Genomic DNA, 22,742 nt, shown 5'->3' with positions numbered 1-22,742 from the left:
AAATTCTTATTTTGTAGTCTGTAAAAATCTTAAGAAAAAAGATAAAAAATGGCAGAAGAAGAATGTTTTCCACGTGGAAAAGCTCCCAGAATTCCAAGTTCAGTTCCAACCAAGAAACCAAAACTGCAAATGGATCGACCGGATAATTTATTTCGAGAGGTATATAAAAATTATTGGGTAGTACTAAAATACGGGATGCGGGAAGTACCGAGGCCGTATGTAAACGTTAACAAAAAAAACGCTGAATGCGGAAAAGGACGGACTTTTTATACCCTCTCCTAATCTTCCCTTGTGCTTTATATTCAATTTTGCATCATTTCTTGACCTTTAAAGTTAATCCGCATTTACATACGGTCCCGCACTATCCCGCATCCCGTACTTTATGTCCAAATTATACTTTATGTCCAAATTATTGTTAAATATTAATTGCAATTGTTGGATTGTTATAAAAGCTTACATTCTCCAATATTTTTTTTAAAATAAGCAAAATTGTGTAAAAACTACAAAAATGTATTTTTTAATTCCAATAGTTAAAAAATGCCTAAAGATTAATTATTTTTTTTTGTAATATGTTGCATAGCATTAAGTATTACTTATTTTTTTTAGAATCCAACAGTTATTAAGGAAAGACCTGAGAAGTCAAAAGATCGAAAACGAAAAAGTGATTTGGAAGGTTGGCCAGAAGCGGCTCGGGAAGAAATTGAATCGGATGAAAGTAGAATGACATCGGTTGACTATCTTACATTTAAGGTAATTTAATTCTACATTTATATTGATTATGCGACATATTAAAGTTATAACTTCTGTTGCCAAAATTTGCCAATTTAATAAACTTCTGACCTTGTAAGGGAAAAATGTTACAGTAACAAAATGCTCTTTAGTTTAAAAGTATAAATATGATCTTTATTATTCTGCAGAAATTCCATGAAGGAATGTTAATTCTTGGATGTGTAAAAGAAATATTTGAACTAGAGATTATGTTAAGTTTACCAAACTGTAACACAGGATTTGTGAAAGCAAATCGAATTTCAACTTTCTATACCAACAAGTTACAACAACAACTACAATCAATTGAAACAGAAATGGAGGTATATCATCATAGTATAAACAGTTTTTTTTAATGTTTATTTTTGATGTAAAAAGGTTGACTTTACGACCTGAACATAATCTTTTTTTTACATTTTTATATTTAACTATTTTTCTTTTTATTAATTAAAGTTTGTTTTTTTAGTCTATCCCAGCACTATCTGAGTTATTCTATGTTGGTCAACTGGTTGTTTGTTCTGTTTGTGGTTTGAATCCAATTACTAAAAGCATTCAACTTTCATTGGACCCTCAAGCAGTTAATGAAGGTTGGTAAAATATAGTTTAATTTTTTTTTTAATAGCAAATTAAATTTAATAAAAAATGATATGTATAACAATATACATTTACAAATTTTTAAATATTGTTATAAAGTCAAGCATATAACATAGATGGTGCTGATATTATTTTTTTAGGTGTAATTGTTTCGAATATAAAAAATGGCCAGCACCTAAGTGGAGTGGTTAAATCAATTGAAGATCATGGGTATATTGTTGATATTGGAAAGAAAAATGTGAATGCTTTTATACCATTTAAACAAGCGGGTGGGTTTAAAAATATATTTAATTCTAAAGCATTTTTTATTGTCTCACTTTTCGTAAAAAAACATGATAAAAAATATAGGTTTACATTTTTTTGTATTTTGTTGTACCCATTTCGAAAGGCTGACTTTAGCCTAAACATAAATTGAATTCTTTGTTACTCTGAAGTCTTGAGTTGACTTTGGGCTCTTTAAAATAAAATTAAATATAATTACTTGCTAATTAGGATGCCAATTGGTTTTTGACATAACAGGAGTTCACTTTAAAACTAGAAATATATATAAGTAAAGATTTGCTGAATTGTTCTTTTTTGTTATTTTTATTAGATCCCAATAAAACCCTTGTACAAGGAAATGTTATCAGATGTTTAGTAACAAAAGTTAAAAGTGACGGGAAAATTTTAACTCTTTCGAATGATTCAAGAAAAATTAACAAATCAATCGTAAGTTTAATTAAATTTCTATATTTATTATTATTAGTTTTTTAAGTCATCATGTTAATTTTAGATTATTTTATTTTTTGAAGTAACATTTATCCCCTAGTAAGGTATATATATACTAAAAATTAGTAATAAAAATCAATCTAATATTAACATTGTGCAACAAAAATCATGAAAACAAAAAATATAAAAAAGTTAAAGTAATAAAACAATTAAGATCATAAAAAAAATTACAAAAACAAAAAACTTTATAAAAATTACTGAAGGTAATCTAATAACGGAGAAACCCGTTCCCCCATTTGTAAAAACTCAAAAACGTTGAGGTAGTTTTGACCCATTGTGCTTAGAACGAGCTTTCGTTTGCTTATAGTTGTTATGGAAATAGATTGACCTATCTGGTTTTCTCTTGTTAGAATATGTTTTAAAAACCAGCCACCACTGCTATACATACTAACCCTGTTAATATATTTAGTTAATTTATTTTTAATTTAATTTTTTTTCACACTAAGAAAAAAATTTTAAAGTTCTTTAATTAATTGTATACATGATTAAAAAGTGGCTAACAAATTTAATGACTTTTATACAGAAGAATTATGACATTTTTTTACAATATATTTTGGTTTTTACAGATTAATATTTAAACTAATTCATATATTTTCTACTTAACTTGTTGTTATACAATTTAAAACATTTGTTTGCGATTTTTATTCAACTTGTCTCAAAGTCAAATTATTTTACCTGTTATTTCCATAATCACTAATTAACACATTTCCACAACAATCAGTTATTACACCAAGTGGTACTCGAAACTGACTTGGTCCACCACCAAACGAACCAAATTTACTTAAATACGAACCATTTTTATCGAATATTTTGATGCAGTGGTTTCGGCTATCACTAACTAATATCTATAAGCAAAAAGTTTTTATTTTTTATTATGAATTTGAAATATTAAAACCATGCTAGTTTTGGGTGTACTTACCTGGTTCCTGTGGTTTACAGTGGTGTAATATGGTCTGTTGAAATGGTTTGTTTCATTGGTTTGTAGTCTGTTGATCATTTGACCATCCTTACTGTGGATCGTAACTGTGTTGGCTTCAATATCAGTCACAATATACCTTTTATAATAACGTTCAAGTACTTATTTTGTTGTATTACAAATTTGGTTATACTTAAATCCAATTTAAGGCAGAATTTTTTTTTAAATAACCTCATTTTTTACCTGTCATTTTGATCCATGCATATTCCCCTACACCAATCAAAAATCCCCCTTCCAAATTCACCCATATATTGTCCATTATTATTCCATATAGCCACCACTGTGCCACAACAAACTGCAACAGTATCTATACCACTACTACACATACCTCCTATGGAAAATATTAAATAAATTTCAAATGCTTGGAAGTAAAACCTAAGACTATTTGTAATATTAAGTTAACCTGGTGTAAGATTTCCAGTGCTGACAGATTTGTAATGTTGGCCTGATGAAGTAAAATAATGCAACATCTTTTCATTTGTGTCTGAAACTACAATCATCTAAAAAAATAAATTGCTTTTAAATTTTTAAAATATCAAAAAGGCACATTTTCTTATCTGTTTTCCAATTTAAAATTTTTTTTACAATTGGTTATTCTCGATGTGGAAAGGTCCACTTCACGACCTAAACATAGAGTATCATCAGTTACCCCGGCCCAATCTTATGTTGCCTGTGGCAGTTTGGGATATTATATATTATAATGGCCGAATAATTGAACTGCTTTTTAAGGAATGCCAGACACTTCGGCCCCCGGACACTTCGGCCAAAGACAATTTACTGCTTAATTTGTTTCAAATATTGTCTAAAAAACTGTATATATCTACGCGAAAATAAAATTTTTTGCGGTAATTAAAATGCAAAATCCTCGCTGTTTTGAAAAAAAATTTTTTGCTGAAGTGTCTTGGCCGAAGTGTCCGGGGGCCGAAGTGTCTGGTTACCCTTTTTAAGTATTGACTCAGCAGGAGTGCATACCTTTTATAGCACCTTATTCAGTGGCGTTACAGCATGAGAACTTAAACAGTAGGCCTAGTGTATTACTTGGTTTAGTTTAACAATTCCTGGTAAATAATTTCCAATTTTGAGTTGTGAGTTGGCATCAAATTGTTCAAATTGATCGACTTGACCGAATGTCCAAGTTGTGTCAATTCTTCCCCAGTCTCTGTAATCTATCCATGGATGTTGTGTATCACTTGAGTTACGTGATTGAAGATTGCTATGTTGTGGACTAAAAATTTGGATTAAAATTTGATATCAGTTGTGTTAAAGCAGCGATTTGATATCAGTTGTGTTAAAGCAGCGATTTTTTTCATTCAAATATGCCTTTTGTGCACTTTCAGTATGTAATCATTAAGGTTTTTTAAGAATTTAGATTTTTTTTAAGAAATTTATTTTAAAAAAAGGTATTTAACTGTTTGTATTTCAGTTTTTACCTTAACTGTTTTTCTTCTGTTAAAAAGACAGGATAGTTTGGTTTGGACCCTGAGTTTAATATATTAGAATCTGCAAGTTAAAATATATATTAAAGGTGTTTGTAATAATAGAATTTAAATTAATTAACAAAAAAAGAAAATGGAATTACCTCTTGGTTCTGATGTGTTGAGTGTTGTAAAATAATCATCAAGTACTTTATTATCTGGCGATTTTTCTGATTTGGCATTTACTGTTGTTGGAAATGGTGTTTCGATATTTGGTTTATGAGGTTCTGTTTTTTGACTGATTTTGGTTGATAATGGTGTTATAGGGTTGGTATCTGGTTGATTTTGGTTTGAATATGGTATGTATGGTTGTGTTTTATGGCTTACTTTGGTTGATGTTGGTGTCGGTTGGTCATGGTAAGATTTTACAGAATCTGGTTTATATGGTGTTTGCTGACGTTGACTGAAACTGGTTAAAAATGGTGTTTCAGAAATTTTATTTGAATGATGCGATTTTATTGAATCTGGTTTGTATTGAATTGGTACTGGTTGATATGGTGTGTTAAAACCCAAATTTGGTGTTTTTGATGCACTTTTCTGGTAGGACAGACGACTTTTAATTGGTTGATTTTGAAAACTCGATGAAGGATTTTTACGCAACAGAGCATCTAAAAAATAAATTTTTTTTTTTAAATATATTTTTAAAAATTTTTAGGTTTAAACAAAAAATTGTAAAACTTACAAAATAATGTTGATACTAAGCTTGTATTAGAAGGGGGGTGGGCCAACCATGAGTTGTGTGATTCGACCATTATCCAAACAGTTAACTAAATTTCAAGAAAAAAAATTTTTAAAAAGGGTTTTTGTCAAAAAAAATTTGTATGATTAAAAAATTTTTTTTAAGATTTTTGTATTTCTTTTTTAATGTGGCAACCCACCCCTCAGTTTAATGTTCACCTATGCTCAAAATTATTTGATAAAATTATCGATTTATTTACTGCCTTCTTTTGAAAGAAAATCTGCTTCTTTTTTTCTTGGTGTTGGACTTGGTTTCGGTGATTCAAGAGTTCTATCAGTTGCTGTTGTTGCATTTTTAGGTTCACGACTTATGTTAAATAAACATTCATAATCTTCAGGTCTAGAAAAATAATTTTTTTTTTTGAAAAATTTTTCTAATTATTGCAACTTAAAATGATTTAAAACACATGTAAAAATTGTATTTCAAGAAAAATGTTATTTACTTAAGATATTTATTAAAGAACAACCTTTTTTGCAAGAGAACCTAAAATTAATATTTAGTTTTTTTACTTGTGGGTAGCAGCCTTCAGAAGGTTAATTAAATTTCCGATAGTTGCTTCGTCTTTTTTCCACTTCTTCCAATCTTCCAGATAACTTAAATTTGCTTTCCACTGTAGATTAGTAACCGAGTCTTTATCAAGTCTGCAAAAATTATTTTAATTTCAACTTTACTTACATTTTTTGGGGTTAACCTTATTGAAAAAACTAAGGCATTTGATTTTTTCTGTTGACTTTGTATATCTTTTGTAAAAATATTAAAGTAGACACTTTGCAAAGCTATTGTAACCCTTACAATGTAAAAATATAGAGCAATGCACTAGTTTAAAAAACAATATAAAAAACTAAATTTTTGGACTAATTTTGAATCCCAATTTGATGCAATTTTGAAATTGTTTTTACTTTAATGTTTTTCCAAGTGGATTAGTGACAGTTGGCAAAACTCTTGCCAGTTTTTCAAGAATATCGGTCGTCACTTTCCTCTGCAAAAGTAATTGTCTTCTTGCTTGATGTTCTACTGATTCCTTCTTCTGAGAACTGGCTGAACTTCCCATATCATTCTAAAATCATTTTAAAATAAATTTAAAATTATAATTTTTAGCAGGTTTTTGAAATTTAAAAAATATTGAGCTATTATTAGGTTATGATTTGTTTTTTATTTAACTATATTCTTTTTTTATTTTTCAGACAAAATCTGAACAAGAAATCACTTTGGATTCACTTCTGCCTGGAACATTGGTTAAATTTAAATGTACCAAGGTAAGTTAAACATACATAACTCAAAATTCAGTTAATTGTTTTACTATATATAAACTAACCTGTAAATTCTGACATTATTTTTACATAAGCAAACCTAATTTATTTTGCATTTAAAATTAATTGGCAATTGAAACTTTGAAAGTTTGTCTTAACCTTTCTGTGTTCAGTAACGATCTAATTTAATTTTACGGCTTTATCTTAACTAGAACTGTAGTATGTTTAAGTGTTATTTGGCATTCATTAGGCCATCGTGTTAAGTGTGTATTGGAGTGTCTTTTCTTAGCGTAGCGGTTAAATTTTTTTAAGTAAGTGACAAGATTAACTTGGGCACTGAATCAGCGTTCCTTTTGTGTTGTCCACTTTGGTATTAAAATTTTTGACATAAGCACTTTTCAAATTTTTGTACTGACCTATTCGTTTAATCAAACAACAAACAGTTCATGTTTTGTACTACTTTTTTTCATACTACTTTACTTAGAATAAAACAGTAATTTGCAACAGATCTTATAATGAAAACAATTTATTACACTTTATAAACACTATTTTTTTTAAACTTTACAGTGTCATGCTTTTAAAACACTTTTTTACATAAGCATTTATATTTTTCTCTTGTTGTTAACTATGTCTTTCATTTTTTTTCTAGTAACTTAATTTAGTGTTTAAACTCTTTTTTGTTTTGACAGCAACTTCCTAGAGGTCAAATCGGGAATTTTCTCGAGTTCCAAGGCAGCGTTGCAATCTTACATTCACTACCTTTTAAAAAAAAGAAAAAAGAAGTCACAGAAACTGAAAAAACGGAAGAAAACAATTCCGAAGGTGAAGAAAATTCAGAACCAATCAAAAAGCGTAAAAAGAAAGGGAGTAAAAACGTTAAAGATGAATTGCAAGAAGCAGATACAAAAGTGTCAAAAACCAAGAAATTAAATTTTGACAAGGATGATAATGTTGTTGCATGTATTTTGTATGTTAATGTTCTTAAACATGTTGCCTTGGCAACCAATCCAAAGTTATGGAGGGACGAGGAAAGATTGGAGTTGTTAAGCTCTAATAAGGTATCTATTCATTTAAAAAAAATTCATATTTTAAATTTCAACATATTTTAATTTTATAAAATATAATTTTTTTTGTAAATATATGTATATAACTTTTTCTATACTTTATTTTTGCAGGACAATTTTTTGATTGGTCAAAAATGTAAATTTTCAGTCAAACATAAACTTAAGGGAATAGGTTTAGTTGGACAGGTAACAACAAACTTGTTTTTATTATTTTTGTATTCGTTTATAAAAGCACTACCTCTATGTTGTAACCCTACAAGTAAGACCTTTTAAACTGTATATACCAACTTCAAGAGCCAACAACCATTCAGTAATATCCTAAACTACCCAGAGTTAACTTAAGACTGGTTTGGGGTAACTGATGTTACTCTAGTTTGGTCTTAAAGTCGACTTTTCCACATCAAGAATAAATAAATACTAAAAAGCTTATGTTTTGTCTTTTGTAGTTGGATAATAATGGCCCTACTGGCATCATTCTAATCAAGCATTTATCTGACAATCGGATAGATGTTTCTATGAGTGAACTGGTGAAGAAGAAATCTTACAAAGCAAAAGTAATTCAGAATTGTAACATTGAAGGAATTTTGGAACTTACTTTAAAAAAGTGAGAAAAAATTGTGTTTTAATTTTGTTTGGTATAGTGGCATGATGTATTGGTTTAAACACTTGGCCTTACTATAGAAGGTTCTTGGTTTGATCCCCACTGCTTCCATGCTATAGCATCTTTAAGTAAGCTATAAACAAACTTCTGTTAAAAAATAAATAATATTGGAAACTGCCAAAATCTACTTTTGATCTGGTTGACTCTATGTTTTGGCCAGAAAGACGGCTTTTCTACATCATGTATAAGTGTATATTAAAAAGATGTTTGGTAAAATCAATTGTAGTAACAAATTTTTATTTTTTTTATTTTTAGGAGTATGTTAGAAGCAGCTTTCCTGCGATATGAAGATGTGAAAATTGGGGGAGTAGTGCAAGCAAAAGTAATGGCTATCAATCACAGGGGTCTCTTGGTCAAGATTGGATCTGGAAAAGGTTTTTATTTTATTTTTATAAAAATTTGTGATTAGAATTTTTTTTTACATTTATTTATTCTCGATGTTGGAAGGCCAATTTTTTGACCTAATCATGAGATAACATTTGTTACCTTGATCCTAGTCTTGAGTTGATAGCAATAGCAATATTTTTGTCTTATTGTTGTTTTTTTTTAGACGAGGAGTTTCGTGGTTGTGGGAACTTAAAAGGTTTTGTTTCAAACTTGCATATTTCAGACATCGTGTTACAACACCCTGAGAAGAAATATGCTGTTTCTGATGTTATTAATTGCAGGGTAAATTTAAATATTATCGAAAAAAAAGTGTTTTAATCTTTGATGCATAATTGAAAGTACTTTTTAAAATGTGTATTACTTTATAATATTGCTAAATTATTTGGCACTAATTTACAATTTATTTTTTTTCAATTTTTGTAATTTTGATATTTTTTTATTTTTTAGGTTTTGAGCGTTGACCCAAAAAGGCGACATATACAACTAACTTGTAAGCCCACTTTATTGAAATCCAAGCTACCCGTCGTAACAAACTACACTGATATAACTATTGGTCAAATTGTACATGGATATATAACTGTTATTAAAGATTATGGGTAAATTATAAAAAAGAAATCAAATTTTAGGAAATTTGTTCTGTTTAATTATACATGTTTAAAAGGTTTTAAATAGTAACATTTTTTATTATAATGTCTAATAGTATTAGCTTTGCCAAAGAAGATTAAGTTTTTTTGTTTTAACTTTTTTATTTTATTGACATTAATTTTATAAAATTTGGTAGTTAAATTATAGTGTGTTTTTGTTTTTTATTTTTTCTTGAAATTACATGTAAAACAGCATTATTACATATATTTTTTTAGAGTAATTTTAAAGCTTTATGATGATATTTGTGGATTGGTTCCCAAGACTCAATTATCTGCTGAAGTTGTCGAAAATCCACAAAAAGTTTTTTTTATTGGGCAGGTAAAAAATAAATCTTAATTAAAAAAAATTCTAAATTTTTAAAGGCAATTGTTATATTTATATTAACAGGGTTAAAAATAATTTTATTTTTTGTGATTTCCTTATCATATTGACATTCTTTTTATTTAATATTTTTTTTTAATTATGAAATAATTTTGGTATTCTTAGGTTATGAGAGCTCGTGTATTATCATGTGAACCTGAACTTAATAATTTAAAATTATCGTTTTGTCTTTCACAAACTGAAAAGAAAAATGTCGATAAACCAAAAACTACAAATCTTGTCATGCCAGCAAATAAGGTAAATTAAATGCAAATTTTACTAAAAACAAGGGTTGTATTTAAAAAACGTTGTTTGTAAATGCCGGCAGCATGGTGTAGTGGTCAGAACACTTGGCTTCACTACATGAAATTTTGGGTTTGATCCTCACTGTTCTCATGATGTAGCGCCCTTGAGTAAGGCGCTATAAACGGTATGCACTCCTGCTGAGCCAGCACTTAATCAGCACTATAATTATTGGGCAATTATAATCTATATTATCCCGAACTACCAAAGGCAACTAGAGACTGGGTCGGGGTAACTGATGTTACTCTATGTTTAGGTCGTGAAGTCGACCTTTTTAAATTAAGAATAAATAAGTGTAAAAACATTTTTAAAAAAGTTTGTTTTTTTAGATTGTTTCAGTGAAAGTTACAGACAAAGAGAAAGATTTTTTCAAGGTTTTGATAATAAACAACGACATCCCATCTGAAGAATGGATAAGTGCTAGATTATATAAAGAACATTTGTCAGATTTCCTTACAATATCACAAGAGTTGTTTTCAACTATTTCTGTTGGAAGTGTTCTTGAAGATTGTGTTACTTACATAAGGAAATCATCCTTGAATGGTGAATATTATTTTACTTAATATTAAGTTTTAAGATTTTTTTTGTGTAATTTTTTTTTATATTTATTTATCCCCGATTTCATTTATATTTTTCTGCCATTTAAAAATGGAGTAACATTAGTTACCCTGACTCAGTCTGAAATATTATTGTTTATAATTGTGTGATAAATTAGCTGCTGATTAAGTGTTGGCTCAGCAGAAGTTTAAATTGTTACCTTACTTAAAGGAGCTACAGCATGAGAGCAGTAGAGATTTAAATTTTGTTAATGTGAAAAGGCTGATTTTATACCCAAACTTAGGTTAGGGTAGCAAATGTAACTGTTTGTATGGTTGTGAAGTTAAACTTGCTACATAAAGCATAAATAAGTCCCCCAAGAAATTAAAAAAAAATTAAAATAACAAAAACAATTTTTAAATCTAAAATTAATTTTTTTAGTTTCTATGAAGAGAAGTTTGTTTAACTTTTCGACAAGTAGAATTGAAACTCCGTTAGTTTTTGCTGATCTTCAGGAAGGTCAAATAATTCCGGGTTTTATCCAACAAGTTGTTCAATTTGGTGCTTTTATTGATATCTCCAACAACTTGGTTGGCCTTTGCCCAAAATCGGTAAGAAAATATATTATTTGTTTTATTAAGAAATTTTAATATTAAGTTGTGCCAATTTTTGAATATACCTTATCTTATTGTGAGTTTTTTTTTACCAGTATATAAAATAAGTAAAATAAATTAAATTTGGTGATTTTTTTATTCTGATATTCTATAAATAATTAATGTTAAGTATTATGCATTACAAATATGATTCATTAATTTTAAGAAATCTATGATGTCACTTTTGTATATTGTTAACTATACATTTCTAATACATATTCCTTTCTTAATATTAATTCCCTATTTATGCAAATTCAATATCTTATGCAAATTCAATATCTTAAATTATGCAAATTATGCAAATTCAATATTATGCAAATTCAAATTTCAAATTATGCAAATTCAAATTTCAAATTATGCAAATTCAATATAAATTATGCAAATTCAATATCTTGAATTTTATTAAACTTTTATTTAAACAAAACATTAACAATTTTTAGTGGCTGCTTTTTGCATATATTTGTTCTTCAATATCAGTTTTAATTTCCTCTTTCTTTTCTACATACATATCTTGGTTTTTGTTTTGTTGTTTTTTACTTCTTTTTAAACCTTTTAAATATTCATAAAGCGAAGTTTTAGGTTGCTCTTCGTTATACTCTACTGGACCGCTTAAAGATTTTGATTTTATTTTTCGTGGTGAAGAATGAACTTGTTGTTGGCGTTGTTTGGTCGATAATGATTTCATTTTTGTGTACATTTTATTCTGCTGTTTGTTGTCAGATTCTATTTTAAACTGAGCTACTGTGGTTTGATTTGTTGTTGTGTTTTGATGCGATAATTTTAAACTTCCTTGGATATTGTTTTGAGGGCCTACATTTTCTTCATAAACAGCAGTCTGTTTTTTCGGGGTTATTTTTCGCTCTAAATCAGTAACAGAGGATTCTTCTGTTGTGGATGATTTGTCTGAATAGCCCGATCTCCATTGCTTGATATCACTTTTTAACCGAGTTTCGTTTAAGCTATTCCTAGTGTAAACAATTCCTTGAGATGAGATGCTGTCTTTACGATGTTCTTGGCTGCTTAAACTTTGTCTCTCTCCAGTCTGTTTGCTTTGTCTATATAAAAGCACTATAAATATTAATGAAGCTAACACCACCCCACCAATAAATCCACTTAACACAAGACCCACTGTAGATAAACTACTGCTTGTTGCTATTGTTGTTGATATTGAAGTAGTAGTAGTAGTTGTAGACATTTTTTGTTAATTTTAAGCCTTTAAGATACAGGCTGTTATTGTATAGCATATATGTAGACTATGGTTTATGAATTGCTTATTGGTGTATATGATGGTTGATTCATTGTTGCCTGTTTTCCTGTTGTAATATTCTTACATATGTAACCCCTGTTTAACTTTAATTAATCATCAAAATCCTTAGGTCTAATAACATATTTCTTATCTGACCTTACATTTTTATATATCACAAACATTCTAGCATGACTTTTGCAATTATTTTTTTTTGATTTCTTTAGTTAAATGTACTACAAGTGGGCCTACCATAAGTAACTTAATGTAAATTTTTTTTTTTTACTTTGTAAGGTTATTAGTTTTAAATTGTATTTAATTTTTTTTTAGATGCTGACTGATTATTACTTGGAGACAACCACCGATCAATTTTATGATGGCCAATCTGTTATTGCTAAAGTATCAGAAGTTAATCTGGAAAAGCAAAGGTTGGTACAAAATATTGCTACTCGTCTTTTACTAAAAAAACTTTAAAATACTGTTTCTAAATCAAGTAAAAATATTCAATTGAGTATGTTAAGCCTAAGTATATATAGTAATTGTAATTTCTTGTGACTTTTGGTTTAACTCTATATTATCTTCTATTTTTAGATTTTTGTTGTCACTTCGACCTTCTGAATGTAAAGAAAAAGAAACACGAATTGTCGAATATAATTCTCAAAGAAATAAAGTTGTCGAACTGGGCAACATGGTATTAAAAGGTAAAAGAAACATTATTTTTACTATGATGAATCTATGATCAATTTATATTTAATCAATTTATATTTAAAACTCCAGATATTTAATTTTTACATTATTTTTTGCTTTTTTTATTTTTTAGATTTGAAGATCGGTACAGTTGTTGATATATCTTGTAATAAAAATGATGATGATCAAGAAGTAGTTACTATTAATGGATTGGATATTGACTACACCTGTGTTTTATTAGATAAACAAGGTTAAAACAACTTTTTATCATTTTAAAATAAATTTTTGTAAAAATAAGTTTCCGAAATAATAAAATAAATTCTTTTATACAAATATACCTTTTAATATTTTGATTTTGTTATATATAATAAATTTTCTTTTAAATTTTTTTTTGTTGAACAGAACCTTTAGATAAAGCTGTTGTCGTTCATGTTGATGTTGTTGAACAACAAATATTTCTAACCAATCAACAACTAGTTTTAAATTATTACGAAAACCTCCCAAAACAAAAGGTAAACAGTTTGTTTTTTATTTAATAATTTTGTTTATAGAAAATGCTAAAGATATGTAATAAAAAATGTAAATCAGTCTTAACAGTTTTAGGTGTACTAATTGTTATATATATATATATACCCCCCCAAACTTTTTCTTAAATATTGTATCAACTGTTCAATCAATAGCTTGCCCTACTGTCTGGATTTTAATTGTCGTAATATGGTTGCAACTCTTAATTAATATTTGCCCGCAATAATTAATTCGCACACCACAAACTGCAGTTTTTTTATTTTGCTAGACTATAAATTGGATTTATATATATATATATAGCGTCCACTAAGCTTCGTTATATATATTTTCATTTTTGATATTTTTTCTTTAATTTTAGAAGTCAACCAATGGAGTAGTATATGTTGATATGATATACATAAATGATGATATAAGTATTGGGTATATCAACAAGGATTCAAATAACTCTGGGTTTTTGGTGATGGTTGCCACCAACCTTCATTCCAATAACTCAAAACAATTTGACCGGAGAATTCTTAAAATTGGGCAAACTATTAAATCGGAAATTGTCAAAAAGTAAATTTTAATATTAATTTTTTGAATTATGATTTTTGGTGTTTTTTACTAGTTGGTAAAACCGCCAGACAGTCAAGATCGATATTTCATTTATTGTAACATGGTTGCAACTTTCAACTAATATTTGCCTGTGATAATTTACCTGTGCACTACGAATGGCAGTTTTTTATTGAGTAGGACAATAAATTGGACATATAAGTTTCGTTATCTGTAGATGCAGGCAATGTTAATATCAAAAACTAATTAAACTATGGGCTTTTATAATCATTAATATTCCTAACTGCCAATGTCAGCCCAAGACTGGATTGGGGTAACATATGTTACTCTATTCAACCGGCAGCATGGTGTAGTGGTAAGAACACTTGCTAGACTACACATGAAGTCGTGGGTTCAATCCCCACTGGTCTCATGCTGTAGCGCCCTTGAGTAAGGGGCTATAAACGGTATGAACTTCTGCTGAGCCAGCACTTAATCAGCACTATAATTATTGGGCAATAATAATCTATATTATCCTAAACTACCACAGGCAACTCGAGACTGGGTCGGAGTAACTGATGATACTCTATGTTTAGGTTGTGAATTTGACTTTCCCACATCGAGGATAAAGATATATTAAAAAAAAAAATGTTTTCGCCAAAAAGCCTTACTTTAAGTTTTAAGTAACAAATAAAATATAAATTTAAAGTTTTTCCTTAACAATTTCTTTACTGTTTTTAGGATGGACGATGGTTTTATGTTGGGAACGTTGAAATTGAAACCGGGGGTTGGAACAAGAATTAGACAAGATTCGGAAATGTCAGATTCTGGGGGAATTGAAAATAATTTTAAGGATATCAAAGTTGGACAAAAAGTAAAATAATAACTGGTTTAATATTATTGGGTAGCCAATGTTATCCTATGTTTAGGCTGTAAAGTTTGCCTTCCTATATTAAAAAAATAAATAAAAAAATTACAATAATTTTGTTATTTGCATGAATTATTTTAAAATTCAATAAATTAATAATTTTTTTTTGTTATCTCAGGTTGTAGGGCAAGTGAAGTCCATCAGAGCGACTTGTGCTCTTATTTATTTTGATTCTCTTACTGAAAGCAACAAACAAGTAACAGGAAGATTACATGTATCTGAGATATTAAAGGATGTAAAGGACAAGACTCTGCCAATGAAAAAGTAAAAAAATAATAATTTTAAAGACAAAATGTTTCACTTTGGTCTGGTGGTGTGTTGTAGTGGTTAGAACACTTGGCTTTACTACATGAGGTCGTCGGTTCAATCCCCACTGTTCTTTTGCTGTATCGCACTTGTTAAAGCACTTTAAATGATGTAAACTCCGGCTAAGCCAGTGCGTAATCAGCAGCCTAAATATAGGGCAATTATAATCTATAATTTCTCAAACTGTTAAAAGCAACTTGACACTAAGTTGGGGTAACAAACTCTACGTTTAGGTCAGGAAGTCGACTTTCCCACATCAATGATAAATATTTGTTAAAAACTTTTTATTAAAAAAAAAAATATGTTTTTTGTCAATTAGCCTAAAAGTTGGACAAACAATTTCCTGTTATGTGATTGGCTGTCGCGACGTCAAAACCCACTATTTTTTGGACATCACTAACAACCGTCGTGCCGCTAGGGGTGTTCTTGAGCTGAGTTTGTTTCGCCCAAAAGCTGAGTTTGAAATTTCTGATACTCAAACTTTAGAAGAAATATTTTCAGTTGGCTCATATGTAACAACATATGTTAAAACTGTAAGTATGGTTGTATATATGTGTTAACTGACAGCATGGTGTAATGGTTAGAGCACTTGATTTTACCACATGGGGTCTTAACTTCGATTCTGACTTCTTCTGTGCTGAAGCATCCTTGAGTAAGGTAAACTCCTGCTGAGCCAAAGAAATAATTAAAAGGTTACTTTTGGGCAATTAAAATCCAAAACTGCTAAAATTAACTCAAGACTGAGTAAAGTAACAACAATTACTCTATGTTTAAGTCGTGAAGTTGACCTTTCCACAACATATTGTAACGTTTTGAGTTTCAGGTTCAATCTTTATTTATACAATAACAATCTTATTTAAGCTTATTCAAATAGAATCGAAAATAAATACAAAAAATATTAGAATATAAATTCAACCCTTTGAAAAAAAACTAGTCCAAAAAAAGCTTACATATAAAAAACACAACTTGCAAACAATAAAGATAACATAGGCGTAAACACGTGACTAGAAAAAATAAAAGGTGTAAGCACGTGACTAAGAAGTAGATAACGACAGTTCAATATTGTTACAATATTAACTCTTGCCAAGCCAAAATAAAAATGAATATAATAATCGGGGAATTGAAATCCCAAACAGCCAAAATCTATTTAAGACTGGGTCAGAGTAACAACAATTACTCTATGTCTAAGTCGTGAAGTTGACCTTTCCACATCACAAATGAAAAATTAATTATCACATGTTTTTTAACATTAAAATAATATTTTTAGTTTGACAAGAAACACAAGTGTTTTCAGACTGAGGTAATACCTGGCGTTAAAGCTCTTCTACCTCGACTTTTTGTTTCTGATGATCCAACTACAGTTGAAAAAGCGAGAACTAGATTTAAACCTGGCATGGGAATAAAATGTCACGTTCTCAAGAATGATGGAAGTACATTGTATATCGCTAAAACAGGTATTTTTTGATATTTACCAATTTTTTTAAATAGCTGGGTTGACTTTAAAGCCTTAACATAGAGTAACATTTGTTATTCCAACTTAGTCTTAAGTTGACTTTGACAAATTGGCAGTGGGGATCAAACCCAGAACCTTTATGGCATTGTCTGCAGTGAAGACCGAACTCAGGACCTTACATGACAATGCCGGAGGTGGGGATTGAACTTATAACCTTAAACGGCAATGCCGGCAGTGGGGATTAAACCCAGAACTTAACATTGCAATGTCGGCAGTGGGGATTGAACCAAAAACCTTAAATGGCAATTCTACTACGTCACTTAAAAAATTTATATTTAAAAAATGAATTACTAACAATATTAAATTCGTTTAAAAATGTTTCTTATTTTTTTAGGTGCGTTTGTTGATTCAACAACGGGCGATGACGTCACTACAGTCGGGCCTGGTTCGGTAATGAACGTGGATATACGGAAAATAATAAATGATGGGTTATTAGTGCACGGAGAGTTTGATATTCAAGGAAAAGTTTTTTTGACTGATTTGTTCGACGAATTTTGTGACAAACCGCTTAAGAGTTTTACACAAGGGCAAACAGTCAGGTAAAACTTATTACATAAGACGATATATATTTTGATGATTTCTTATTAATGAATGTTGTGAAAATGAACTTATAAAAGCCTAATCAGGCATACAAGGTATATTTGGTCAAAACTTCAGACCTTTTGGTTCGTAAACTTTCACATTCCAAAAAACGTAAGCCGGCAGCATGTCGTAGTGGTTAGAACACTTGGCTTTACTGCATGAGGTCATGGGCTCGATCCCTAATGTTTTCATGCTGTAGCGCTCTTAAAGTAAGGCGCTATAAACAATATAAACTCCTGCTAAGCCAATACTTAAACAGCATCTAAATTATCAGGCAATTATGTTTTATATTATCCCAAACTAAAAGGCAAACTCGATGTTACTCTATGTTTAGTTCGTTAAGTCGACTTTCCCACATCGAGGATAAATAAATATTTAAAAAAATGTTGATTTTTTTCGCAGATGTTGTGTTGTTGATAACAGCAACCCGACCCGCCTTCACCTGTCACTCAAAAAATCAGCCATGCAGAAAGACATCACACCTACTGAACACGTGACCGACATCAAATCCCTGAAACCAAAACAAATAGTACAAGGATATATTAAGTCTTGTTCACCAGTAAGTTACTAGTTAATTTGTTTGTATAGTTTTTAACAGTCATAATTTTTAACAGTCGAGATCTTAGGTTTAAATCCCGCTGCTTGCAATTTAGAAAGTATTTTTTTTTACGTTTTTTTTCTGTCTCATTTTTAGGTGATAGGTTTAATTTTTTTAATTGGGTAAGGGTGCGCTTTTGTGACGTGATTTTGAGCTATGAGTAAACGCCAGGCTCAAGAGCGAATAGTGTGGCATCGGTGCGGCTCGAACCCGAAACCTTGTGGTTTGTAGCCAACTGCCATGACCGCTTTAACACTACTGGAACTTTAACGATATTTTTTGGGTCAATCACTAATGAGAAAATGTAAGCTTAGACCGGCGTTAGATTATTAATATGCGAAAGGAACTAGAATACTAAAAATAGAAATTTTTTTTACGCCATTTAGTTTTTGTTTTTGAAACGCCAACAATTATAAACTGTTAAATAAACTATGTTAAATGAGGCGTAAATCCTAGTTTAATACACGTTTAAATTACGGTTAATTTATTAAAACCGTCTGACATTTTAGGCTGTTAAAAAAAAAACTTTTTTTTGTTGGTTTTTCGCCTGAATTATCAATATCACGTTACTTAGATTACGGTGCGTTGGTATTTGACTACGTAATGCATTCTATTTTTGATTTGAGAAGGGACAAATTTTACGCACCCTAAGCCTGCTCTTTATATTGCGTGGGCGCTAACAGAAAAAAGGCGATATGGTATTTAACATTCCAACTCAAAAAGAAATTTTGGGAGAAACGTTCTTTACGTTTTCACGCATTTTCGGAATCTGAAGTATTCAGTAAATGCATAAGAATGCGGCCTGTTTACTGCTGGTAAATATTTACTATCACCCCTGAACGATTACGTCATCTTTTTGCTTTTTTTAATTTTTTTTCGATTTTATTAATTTTCTGTTTAGTCGGGAATTTTCGTATCGTTGTCACGTGACGTTTCCGGTCGAGTGACGTTTAGAAAAGCGAGCAAATATTACATATCAGAACAGAAGGAAGCAGAAAAGATTTTTTATCCCGGAAAATTGGTTAAATGCTGCGTAATAAGGTAACTACTTATACGAAAATAATCTTTTTATTTGTGTTATATTACCTTTCAAAAATTAAAAAATAAGAAAAAATACATAAAATGTTATATTTTATAATCGAATTTTTTTTTTAGAATCCATACGCTAGATGGCAAAGTTGAGCTGTCCATGTTGTCACGTGACACGAAGGAAGATGACATAATTCCGAGTTCAATGGAATTGCCTTTGCGAAACATTAAACGAAAAGTAGACGATGCTAAAGAAAATATTAAGTAAGAAAATAACAAAATATTTATAACTAAACAATACAGGGGGCTTTTACATTTTAGGTATTGCGTTGTTGATAGGTTTTAAAATGTTTTATTATTTTTTTAGGAGTCCAAAAATTGCGAAGATTACTAGTAAGGCGATTGTTGAACGACTTATTAAAGAAACTAAAATAAAAAGCGACGAAGTACAAGTAAATTGATTTATTATTGTCCTTTATACAATTCAAAAAAAACATGGTTAAAAAAGCTTTTTTCACAAAAAAAACTGCATCATAAAGAGGCGTGTACCTAACTTGTATTTTTGTGTATTAAATATTCAATTTTTCAACCATAATATTTTTAAAACAATTTGAAAATTAATTTATCCGAACTTTTGCCTATATAAAGGGTAACTTTAAACTATCAAGGTTTGAAAGCTAATTTAATTCTTTATCATTTTTTTGTTTACGTTTTGCAAAACAATGCATTCTATATATAAAAATCCGGGATCTAATTTCTCGCAATAACGCCCCCTCTATTATTAACCTAGCAGGATGTGAAAAAAGATTATTTTTTGTTTTTAATATACGGAAATTATCTATTTCTTATTCACGCAGTCTATCTATAGACATCTTGTGAAAAGAAAAATGATCTCACGCAAAGTTGAGATTTTTTTTGCTGATCTCATATTTCTTCGGATAAAAGTTTTGTTTTAAATTTGATTTTTTTGCATTGTTCTGATTGCAACAGGAAGCTCGTTTAGCCAGTATTGCTACCGCTTACTGGGTTAAAGGGGGTTAAAAATAAAAACAAATTAAAAAAATTATTCTAAAAATATTAAAAAAAAAAATTGAAATTAAAAAAAAATTTTTTTTATTTTTTCAAAGGTCGAAACTACCTCGGTCTCGCAGAATGATGACGTCATGGAAAACTCTGACGTCATCAAGGAGCCAGGATTTGTCTGGGATGATAAGGAGGAGGAATTGGTAGGATCCAGTAATGGAGAAGATAGCGGAATCGAAGACAACGTACAACAGGTTGTTAAAAATGTTTATTTCTTAAAAATTGAAATATGGGGACAGCGGGAATCGAACCAACGATGTCTAGTCCTAAAAACACGCAATTTTTATCGTCTCGTACGGTGCCTATAATACATACACAATATATATTTCATTTTAAATTTTTAACTCGGCATATTTCTTGCACAGAAAAAGAGAAACAAAGGCGACGATGAGAAAAACGAGGAACGAGAGATAATGAAGAGAGAAAGGGAGTTGATGGACGGCGAGAGAGCTCCACAGAGCGCCGCTGATTGGGAACGAATGATGATTTCTAATCCACAAAGTTCACTGGTAGGACAAGTGTTACTACAAAATTAACTTTATATTTAATTTTTTTTAAAGTGTTTGGCCTCTAGTAACTACATCCTATTATTTTATTTTTCTATTTTTTTGCAATTATAGCGTATTTTTCAGCATAATATGTGCATTTTTTAACAAAATCTTATGTTTAGTTATGGGTACGATATATGGCCTTCCATTTACATTTAACTGAGACAGACAAAGCAAGGGCCGTTGCACAAAAAGCACTGAAGACCATCAATTTCAGGTAAATATCAAGTTAAACCTCATTATTTATATTTATTATGTCAATAGGTATATCACTAAACAATAGTGGTTACTAGTTTCACTAATCCGTTTCTAGTATTTTCAGTTATTTTAAGCTTCTGTTGTCATTTTTAACCACACGAATGTTTAAAATGCTTGAGCTATTTAGGTGTATATAGAAATGTGTGATGTAATGCTTAAATGCCTGCACGTTTGCAAGGGTGTTTCCCAACACCTTAAAAATTTGAAGTCCATGCATAACTTAGCGAGTGTTTGTTGTTTTTAACGTTTTTTGGGGGTTGTTGTTGACAAGATTAAGAATTAAAAAATGCGATTTATTTTTAGAATTTTAGTAATCTTACCAACGTGTGGTTGTTTGTTTATTTTATTTTTAAATAAGGTGCATAAATATTTTCAATTTGTTTTTGTTTTTTATTTTTAGAGAAGAACAGGAGAAGTTAAATGTCTGGGTCGCGCTTTTGAATTTGGAAAATCTTTACGGGACTGAGCTGACTTTGGAGCAGACGCTAGAGCGCGCTATGCAGCAAAACGATCAGTTGAAAGTCCTGACGCATTTGGCTAACATATTCAACGAATCGGGAAAATCAGATGTAAAAATAAATTTCTTTTACAAATATTTAAAAGATTAATTTGCAGTTACGATTTTTTATTGTTTAAGTTTTGTTTAAAAAGTATTATTGATGGATTTTGTATTGTTTAGGAGGCTGACGAAACCTACCAAAAAATGTTAAAGAAATTTCGAAAAAACAAAGAAGTTTGGATTGCCTATTTAAAATATCTTATGAAAAATAAAAACTTTGATCAGGCAAATTCTATTTTAAAGAAAAGCACAGAGGCTTTAGAGAAGAAACAACGTAAGTGTAAACAGGCAATTTTAACCTATACTAATTTTGGACAAAAAGACCTAAACGATTTTTTATTTTTAGATTTGGAAGTTATTTCAAAATTTGCTCAGTTTGAGTTTACTTTTGGAGAGCAGGAACGCGGTAAAACTATGTTTGAAAACGCGTTGCTAACTTACCCAAAACGAACCGATGTTTGGTCTATGTATGTGGATACCCTTATCAAGGCGAAACGAATAGAAGATGCCAGGTAAAATTACATTTTCTTACATAAACATTATTTTAGCATAAAATATAAAGACAAATATTAAACTTTATATTTTTTCAGGAATGTTTTAGATAGAGTGACCACCATTACAATATCCAGCAAAAAAATTCGAAGTTTTTTTAAGCGTTTTGTTGAATTTGAAACCAAGTATGGCACTGAAGAAAATGTGAACAAAGTGAAACAAAAAGCGATTGATTATATCGAGGGCCAAACTAATAAAGGAATGGGGGAATAGGGGATATTTGGTTTATAAATAAAATCATAAATTGTAAAATTTTGTGTTATAGTTAATACAAATTTAATCCAACTTGTTATTATATTTGTGAGCAGTTTGAATGATGCAGATTTTTTTACCTATTAATCATTGCCTAATGGAAAATCGCCCTAGTCGTGATTTTGCCTACCTTTTAAGTTTTTATTGTTTTGTAAATATCTTTATCCACTATGTGGGAAGTTCGAACGTTTGGAATTGTATGTAAATCATATTTGCCCGATAATTATGCTGCTGATTAAGAGCTGGCTCAGCAGGAGTTTATACCGTTTGTAGCGCCTTACGCAAAGGGAGATTGGTGTGGATTGAACCCATGACCTCATGTGTGGTGTAGCAATTGTTTTTACCACTACACCACGCTACCGTTTAAGGTT

At 29.8% G+C, this 22,742-nt stretch overlaps 2 protein-coding genes across 2 annotated transcripts; one reads left to right on the top strand and one right to left on the bottom strand.

Annotated features, from left to right (window-relative positions):
* Nucleotides 1-5: 5 nt before the first annotated feature.
* On the top strand, nucleotides 6-22,612 carry LOC145744669 (protein RRP5 homolog). Its single transcript, XM_082562580.1, has 38 exons — nucleotides 6-159; nucleotides 607-750; nucleotides 918-1,088; nucleotides 1,232-1,352; nucleotides 1,500-1,628; nucleotides 1,952-2,067; nucleotides 6,502-6,573; nucleotides 7,257-7,625; nucleotides 7,743-7,817; nucleotides 8,078-8,235; nucleotides 8,548-8,666; nucleotides 8,843-8,961; nucleotides 9,127-9,275; nucleotides 9,540-9,642; nucleotides 9,811-9,942; nucleotides 10,317-10,530; nucleotides 10,966-11,135; nucleotides 12,751-12,848; nucleotides 13,012-13,121; nucleotides 13,241-13,357; nucleotides 13,510-13,619; nucleotides 13,991-14,187; nucleotides 14,905-15,037; nucleotides 15,210-15,355; nucleotides 15,717-15,930; nucleotides 16,665-16,851; nucleotides 17,245-17,449; nucleotides 17,895-18,051; nucleotides 18,992-19,131; nucleotides 19,246-19,383; nucleotides 19,487-19,571; nucleotides 20,247-20,396; nucleotides 20,568-20,711; nucleotides 20,873-20,967; nucleotides 21,409-21,577; nucleotides 21,688-21,841; nucleotides 21,914-22,079; nucleotides 22,158-22,612. The coding sequence occupies exons 1-38, from the start codon at nucleotides 49-51 to the stop codon at nucleotides 22,330-22,332; spliced, it is 5,562 nt and encodes a 1,853-aa protein (XP_082418706.1). The 5' UTR covers nucleotides 6-48; the 3' UTR covers nucleotides 22,333-22,612.
* Nucleotides 2,322-6,731, bottom strand: LOC145744878 (uncharacterized). The gene is made up of 12 exons (XM_082562844.1): nucleotides 6,633-6,731; nucleotides 6,217-6,374; nucleotides 5,827-5,958; nucleotides 5,517-5,656; nucleotides 4,683-5,186; nucleotides 4,534-4,603; nucleotides 4,142-4,328; nucleotides 3,507-3,603; nucleotides 3,287-3,434; nucleotides 3,047-3,182; nucleotides 2,803-2,972; nucleotides 2,322-2,520 (listed from the first exon to the last, which is right to left on the bottom strand). Exons 2-12 carry the CDS (start codon nucleotides 6,366-6,368, stop codon nucleotides 2,322-2,324), a joined length of 1,935 nt encoding a protein of 644 aa, XP_082418970.1. The 5' UTR covers nucleotides 6,369-6,374; nucleotides 6,633-6,731.
* Nucleotides 22,613-22,742: the final 130 nt, after the last annotated feature.

Source organism: Corella eumyota, chromosome 3 (genome assembly GCF_963082875.1).
Source record: "Corella eumyota chromosome 3, kaCorEumy4.1, whole genome shotgun sequence".
NCBI lineage: Eukaryota > Metazoa > Chordata > Ascidiacea > Phlebobranchia > Corellidae > Corella > Corella eumyota.
Note: the sequence above shows the minus strand (reverse complement) of the source record. Positions and strands in the feature narration are given on the sequence as shown.